Source organism: Denticeps clupeoides, chromosome 5 (assembly GCF_900700375.1).
Source record: "Denticeps clupeoides chromosome 5, fDenClu1.1, whole genome shotgun sequence".
Classification (NCBI taxonomy): domain Eukaryota; kingdom Metazoa; phylum Chordata; class Actinopteri; order Clupeiformes; family Denticipitidae; genus Denticeps; species Denticeps clupeoides.
The window spans coordinates 14,682,358-14,689,912 of record NC_041711.1 but is presented as its reverse complement, the minus strand read 5'-3'; the positions used below and the strand labels follow the sequence as shown (position 1 = coordinate 14,689,912).

The window sequence follows — 7,555 nt, the reverse complement described above, 5'->3', positions numbered from 1 at the left end:
TATAGAGAGAGAGAGAGAGAGAGAGAGAGAGAGAGAGAGAGAGAGAGAATCTACATTCTATTAGATTAAAAAAAAAGTAGAAAAAATGGTTTAACCATTTCTACCATGCTGCAAGTTTCTTTGATCCCTGGACAATTTTCTGATTGATCAAAAAGAGTTAGACTATTCACTTTGTCTTTGGCAGAATAAATCGGGCGTTTCGTGCGTCTGGTCCAGCGCAACGTGCATATGCCGCCACCTGGTGGCCGCTGATGAGAATCGCAAATTCCACCCGGATTTTCCCATCAGGCCCTAAAATCTGGGTTTCTGTTGCGTCGAGATTGCACACGAAACGTCCTTTAAGAAAACCATCATATTAATTGACCAGGAGATGAGTGCGTTTGCAAGGGCAGCGGTCATAACATGATCGCGTTGCCGTAAACTGGCGTCGCGCATCTGCGCAATCAAACCGACCCAATCAGGGAGCGGCCTGGCATCCTGCGTAAAGTTGGCACGCTCTCAGGAACTCGTCCGTCATGGCAAAATAGCGGCGCCAAGAACTATGCCAAGAAATAAAAGCAAGGCCACGGCGCGGGACGAAGGGGTGGCGGGTCGCGAAGCGGAGCCGCCGAGCGCCATTCCGGCAGGCAGGCAGCTCGATCGGACGCCGCCGCCGCGGCACACGAGTGCTAAAGCTGCCCGGACAAGCCAAGAATGCGAGTTCCCGCTGAAGGATAAGGTAGCATGCGACAAAAAGTCACGCTTCATGTTGTCGCGGATGAAAAACAACAATAATAATAATTACAGGGTGGCGCATATCTGTTTTTATGCACTACAGATTAAAAGTGAACGCCTGTCACTCCTGTCTCCGTATTTGGATTGTGCGGAGAGGAGAAGCGTCCGCAGGTCCAGCGCCACGTCGGCGACAGGTGGGTGGACGGGCTGCTGACGTCACCAGACGGAAAACGAACTCCTGCGACGGTGTCGTTCAGTCTTACAGCGGGACGATCGATCGTGGACGGCCAAATTGCATGTATGCAGGAAATTAGAGAATATCATTATTATTATTTATTATTACATATTTAGATTAACTTGTAACGTTCTTATTGTCTAACTTGTGTACAGAATCTACAACAAGACTGAATAAAAAGGTTGTATTCATAGTTAAGGGTCCTAATGAACCAGAACTGATCACTTCATCGATGGTAACTTGAAAGCACGCTGTAAGTCGCTCTGGATAAGGGCGTCTGCCAAATGCCGTAAATGTAAATTATACAATTAAAAATACTAAGCACAAACACTATTACGTAATACTCCCATCAGAGTAGTAATCAGGTGATCCAAAACACAGAAACAGCAACAGGACGATGCATCATTTAAGGTAAAAATGTTTGATTGGTCCTAACTGAAACTTGCAATCGATAGGTTGTGGGTTCAAGTCCCAAACCACCAAGGTTTCACTGAGGTCCATTTGATCAGGTACCATCCCCACACACTGCTCCCCGGGCACCGGTCATGGCAGCGCACTGCTCATCAAGGGTGATAGTTAAAAGCAGAGGACACATTTCATGTCACCGTATGACACATGTCACCGTATGCTGTGCTGCAGTGTTTCACCATGACCAAAAAATCCTTTTCACAATAGGCAGTCAAATTTAAGATTCATGATAGGGTTTATTGTCAGTACAACAGTATACACAGTATACCGTGTATTGAAATAATGTTTCACACAGACCCCCCCCCCCCATCATAAAAGAAAAATAAATATCTATATACACACTAAACTATACTAACTAAAACTAAATCTTAAATACCGTATAAATGATGTCTATAAGAGAAAAGTTTAACTTTTCTGTACAACGAACAGGTCAAACAGGACATAACTGGACAACATAATGTAGGATGCTTGTACGTGGTACGAAGGTTTTGTTTACAACCGTTAATGATGTGTGTGTTGGGGCGTATGCCTTTGGAACCCCTGTGCTCTACAATGCAAGGCCGAGTTCAGTAGACCGCCTGACCAGTTTCCTGCCGTAGGTCGGCCTCATGCCAGGTCATGTCGGGTGGGGGTTGGTACAAGGTTACCGGTCAACCGCTCTGGCCTTGCTCCACAGCGAAGATGTGGGAAGCAGACAATGACACGTTTGTGCAAGGAATGGAGGGCTACGAGTGGACTGCGGCCGACTTGGAGTTTGTTAACCTGGTCAGGAAGAAGACCCAGCTGCAGCAGATCCAGGTAACGTTCTCCGCCGAAGCTCTCCACGTGAACAAGTTGGGCTCTAACCACCAAGCGATGACGCCTTTTCCTATGTTTAGCATGTAAATAGGACAAGGAGCTGAATTAACTATGAAGCTGGTGATCATGGAACTGTTCATCTATGTGAAGCCTTGCAACTTTTACAGAAGCAGCTGGCAGAGTTGGAGCAGACTCTAAAGGCCGAGGGGCTTAAGCGGGACAAAAGTGTGGCCACTCGAGAGAGCACACGAGGCGAACTCCTGAAGGTGAGCCGCTGTTCCGCCAAGACCACGCTAAGCGTGGCGACCTTGCATGTGGCTCGCTCAGGATGATCTCCCGGTGTTTCCGTAGATGCCATCGTCCGATCAGCTGCTGCAGCTTAGCAGAGATGTCCTCTCCAGGCACCACAATTCCTCTGAATTGGAGAATCTTGATCCCAAGTCGCTGCTGGGCCGAACCAAGCTTGAAGATGTGCGCCGTGCCATCACAGAAGAGGCAGCGCATGTCGCTGAGCTAGATGGCAAAGTTGCCAATGCTCAGAAACTCCGGTAAATGCATCTGCTTTCTGACTTTCTCCGCTGACTGGTAATACGTGTTTTGATTTAGTTTTATTAAATTGGTAGTTGCCTAGTGGGTAGCACACTCTCCTATGAACCAGAAGACCAGGTTCTATCCCCACTTACTGAGAGTCTCCAGGGGGTCTGTCCCTGTAACTACTGATTGTAAGTCCCTCTGGATACGGCCATCTGGTAATTGCTGTAAATGTAAGGGTAAAATCGCTTTAAAAAAAGCAAGTGATGTGAGATCTACAAACATGCTGTATGTCTGAGGTTCCAAACCATGTTCCTGGAGGCTCCTATCTTCATTGCATTCTTTTGGGTGGTGGACCTAATAATGCTTTTGCCACATTGGAATCATGGAAGGCTGATATGGCAACCATAGCATTTCGAAGTGTAAAATGCAGCTAAATTTCCAGCTACTGATTGGAACAGTAATTCCAAATGGAAGACTGGCCTCCTTCTATGCACTTTAGAATCCAAAGGGAATCGACGGTATATATTGATTGGCACCATGTTTTGAACATTTCCGTGCTAGAGGTTTTTTTTTTCTTTTTTCGAATTATTCATCAGACGGAGCGTTTAGTTTCACTCTGGGATTTCCAATTTCTGCTTAATATCCATTTGGATACAAATCAGTACAAAATCTAGCGAATGTATTCCATGTGCCCGAGTATCCCTTTTCAAACGAGCACCTGTCCGTCCACATCTGGCCCCGTTTGCACAGCCTCTCCCCTGATTGGCCACTTTTGAAAACCAGATGCTTCCAACTCTTTTGGCCGCCGTGCTTCATACTGAAGTCTTAATGTTCAAATCCTATGAATATTCTTCCTTAAGGGAGTGGACTTTGCTGATCAGCTTGCAGATCAGTGACTAACTCCAGCAACATGTGCAGGCTTATGCTTACTGCCAAAGAATCGTTCAAAAAACTGTGAACAATCCCATAAAGGTCTTCCAGTTGTAGAACTGCATGGAACCACAGAATACCAGAACCAAGTCGGGTTCTTTTTATATGTAACCTGCACACACATGTGATTTGAACTACAGTTTTTTTCATGTGGGTTCAAGCCTCATTAATGAGGTACGCTGCCAAAAAATGCCATTAAACGCAGTTTAATAAAATATTAAAGATGAGACCATTGCTTGCATAGGACAGCCAGCACTTTCTGAGTAAAGTCAATGTGAAGTGTAACAATGTTAAATTGATTATATTCTCGCAAATTCTTATCGCAGGGACCAGGAGGAGCTGAGTCTCAAGGAGCTTGAGAAGCGTGTCCTTGTTGTAAAGGTAATACTATTCAGCTCTGCATGGTTTCATGGGACTTCGGAGCAAATCAATAAATGGTTTATCCTGCAAATTCTGTCATAAAACACCAGACACTGGAGTTCATCCTCAGTTCTTTTCCACAGACAACTGTGGAATCCTTAAAGAACAGTTTAGCAGATTCAAAATCTGTGGCAAGCAAAAAGGTTTGTGTTTAGTTATTTTTTCCCTCTTCCTCTCTATATATGTACAAATTTGTTTATTATAAATCTGGCTTCAAATTTCCAGGAGGCTTCTGCTGTCAAGAAACCAAGCGCTCGCAAAGCCCCGAAGGTTCCAGAGGAAGAGACAGTGGTGGTGAGACGCTCAAGCAGAATTGCTCAGAAACAAGCAAATAAACGAGGGAAGGAGGCTGTAAAGTGATTTTCTCAATTTCCATTGAAATTTCTACAGGATGAGGCAGTAATTTTAGTTGGCGCCCTCGTGTGGACACAGATCTGTATAATATGCCATTGATATTTTGAGAAAAATCTTTTTTTTTTTTTAACTGTCCAGCACACCTCATGTTCGTGTTTATACTGTTTTTTGTTTTTCCTAAAATAAAATCAAGAAATTATCTAATTTGTTTTTATTACATGATAGCACTGGGGTAAAAACTCTGGCCTGGTAGTTCAGGTAACTGTGTGTAACTTATTGCCCTGGCGAAGGTTTTTTTTGCTCGTCATTGCACTATGTAGTGATTTTATGAAAAGGTTGATGATGTGGAACTTGTGGAAGCAAACCGTGCCCGGAAGGTTGCGGGTTCAAATCCCAAACCACCAGGCCTTTCCAAGTCAGTCTTTTTTTTTTTTTTTCACAAAAAATTCACAACAGGGGAATTTCAACTTATATTGTTTTTTTTTTTCCTGAAAGAACGTTTACTTCTCATGTAATCATGCAGGAACATCCCTATCGCACCATTTCTCCAGCACAGGTTCTGTGCACTCGCACAAACACACATCTGGCATGTAGTAGCCTTGGGGAAAGTGGGCGGAAATGAAGGGTGAACACAAAGAATCAACCAAAAGCCTCCCAGCTATGTCTGCCTCGAGAGGTGAGACAAGGAAGGGAGGATGCCAGCGTGATCTTAGCCTATCATAATCAAGCCCACCACCATTAAAAAAACAAAAAAACTGGTGAACAACCTGGTCCAGATTTGATTTTCCTCGTTCCAGTTAAATGGGAAGATCCTGGTGTTGAAGTTGGTAACATTTTCAGTACCAGTGGACTGGAGTATTCAGTTACGATTATATGAGCAGTAATGCTTTCCAGACTTTGAGTGGTCCTGACCAAACGGTACTGTGCTCCTCAGAGCAAAGTTGTGCTGATAGAACAAGTTGGCATATTTCTTTTATGCTACATATTCTCTGTTCAGCACAATGAATGCAATTTCTGTGTTCTCCGCATTTTAGATATGGTAAAATATTGCATTTATGCTGACTTGTTCACGGCAGTTCTCAGCATAATCTAAAATGTACCATTCTTGGTTCAACAGGCGTTTTTAAAACCCATTTCTTCGAGTACAAGTACACCTTCTTCTGTGTTCTTCCGTGTGTGTGTGTGTTCCTCTGTGTGCTCGTTTAATACAATTCTTGTGAATTCATATCCTTTTGGCAGTAGAGCTTTTATTTAATCTGAATATCAGACCTGCCCCACCAAAAATGTCACTTACGCCGAGATTGCTCTGACCTCTAATTTCAAATACAAACAATTTTTTTGTTCATTTACTCATATGCATATGCATGCATTTGCACATTTGTAACTCTGCACTGTAATTACTAATTTCACAGTTTTTTTTTTTAGTGCTGCCTGTCTTCTTTGTTGTCCACATGTTCTGTTTTATGTTACCCTTGTTACTCTTGCACGGCTTGACTTCTGTCCCATGTTTTTGCACTTTATGTAGCCCGGTTTGTCAATGTCGCACACGTGCACAGTGTGTATCTTTGCTTAAATGTTACATGTAGCACCAGGTTCCAGTTCCACTTTATAGTGACCAACATTCACTAATTACAGTTTCGGGCCTCCAGAGTAAGTCAAAGTTAAGTGTTATGGGTATAAGCTGGCGTTTCCTGCTACACCTCCTCCCGGTTCCAAGTTAGAGAGAAAGAGAAAATCTGGTTGTATTATACTGTACCCTCTCTGCCCCTGTCACTCAGCAGCTGAGCCAGACACGCAAGGCTCAGTCTAGACAAGAACCTACAGAGCTGCTTTCGGACACGGCCTTGGCCAGGCCTTGAAGAAAGCGTTGAGGACAGGCAACCGTTATGAACACAGCACGACCGAACACAGCGACTGCCTCATTGTCGTGAGATTTCAGCTTTTTTTTTGAGGAAGATTGATGTACCCAGCTTTCTAGTCCGACTTCATTATTAGAAACATGGAACACCCTGACTATGCTGGATTCATTCTGCACATGAATCAAAGCACATCTGGTTTTGAGCAGCTGGCAGGAGAAGAACCACTGTGGCTTTTTTTCTTGCAATTTTTCTGCTGTCCAAATCAACTGGTATCATTCTTAAGAAGGCCTATTCTTTGTAGTCCTCCGTCCTGTCTGTTTTCACTTCTCTCTTGTTTAATCTCACGTGCTGCAGAACACATTAAAACAGACAGCAGATTAAGCCCTAAATGTGGAAATGAGCTGCTTTGTGTATAGTATCTTCCCAAAGGGCGAAAATACAAAGTAATGGCGAAATCTCGAGGGTTCTCGGAATATAAACATCCAACGCAGACCATCTGTGCTGCTCAGTTTGGTGAATGTCCGTCACCAATCCAAAGTCTTCAGTAATGCTCGCTATTTGACAGCTTTACTGGATTATCTCGGTATGGGCGTGGCATCTGCCCCCCTAAGCCCCCCTGAGCCTGGTTTGCCCCCTACCCCTTCCGAAGGGTAGCAGATAACCAACGGGGGTTTATAGGGGCGATCTGCAAGCCTCGATTACCCACAGAGAAAATACCCAGATAAAGAGTCCCTGGCCCAGTCATCTCAGGGAGAGGCAGACGGTTGCAACAAAGAGAAAAGCAATAAAAAAGGCGCTCTTAGACTCACTAGGATTGAGGAGGGATGAGTTCATATCCTTAATATGGCTGGATGGACCCCAGGTGTCTAGATTGCAAACCATGGAGAGCTGGAGAATAAAGTGCCTGCCATGCTTCCTTCTTCTGACACAAGTGGATGTGCTGCGGATACGTTTATCTATGGTCTGTGGAATTGGCATGTCAACCATAAATGTTTGATTGAAGTTTGTTTTTCACTTTGACAGCCGCAGTTGGACAAAATAAATGCACAAGAGTAAGAACTTAATCCACATGCGATGTGACAAACTAGATTAAAATCTACATTTTACTTATAAGTGTAACCAGTAATGGTTGAGAGCTAATATTTGAGGGCTTTCGCTAAATCTGATAATCACACCAAAGATCCATAAATATGGATCTTTATTTCAGGGCAGACATTTAAAATGAAATGCTGACATCTTCTAT

At 43.8% G+C, this 7,555-nt stretch overlaps 1 protein-coding gene across 2 annotated transcripts; it reads left to right on the top strand.

Annotated features, from left to right (window-relative positions):
- Window positions 1-286: 286 nt before the first annotated feature.
- LOC114790957 (uncharacterized) lies at window positions 287-4,652 on the top strand. Of its 2 annotated transcripts, none has more exons than XM_028981405.1 (8): window positions 287-718; window positions 818-908; window positions 2,094-2,215; window positions 2,383-2,481; window positions 2,567-2,763; window positions 4,006-4,060; window positions 4,183-4,242; window positions 4,325-4,652. In XM_028981405.1, the coding sequence occupies exons 1-8, from the start codon at window positions 542-544 to the stop codon at window positions 4,457-4,459; spliced, it is 936 nt and encodes a 311-aa protein (XP_028837238.1). In that variant the 5' UTR covers window positions 287-541; the 3' UTR covers window positions 4,460-4,652. The 2 variants fall into 2 exon arrangements, with proteins under 2 accessions (XP_028837238.1, XP_028837239.1); XM_028981406.1 differs by having other exon boundaries at window positions 663-718; window positions 818-1,012.
- Window positions 4,653-7,555: the final 2,903 nt, after the last annotated feature.

Excerpts from the sequence above, each read along its gene's own strand:
- LOC114790957 (XM_028981405.1), top strand. The coding sequence starts at position 542 with ATGCCAAGAAATAAAAGCAAGGCCACGGCGCGGGACGAAGGGGTGGCG. Across the intron at positions 909-2,093 it reads CAGCGCCACGTCGGCGACAG|CGAAGATGTGGGAAGCAGAC; the intron begins GTGGGTGGACGG and ends CTTGCTCCACAG. Across the intron at positions 2,482-2,566 it reads CACGAGGCGAACTCCTGAAG|ATGCCATCGTCCGATCAGCT; the intron begins GTGAGCCGCTGT and ends GTGTTTCCGTAG.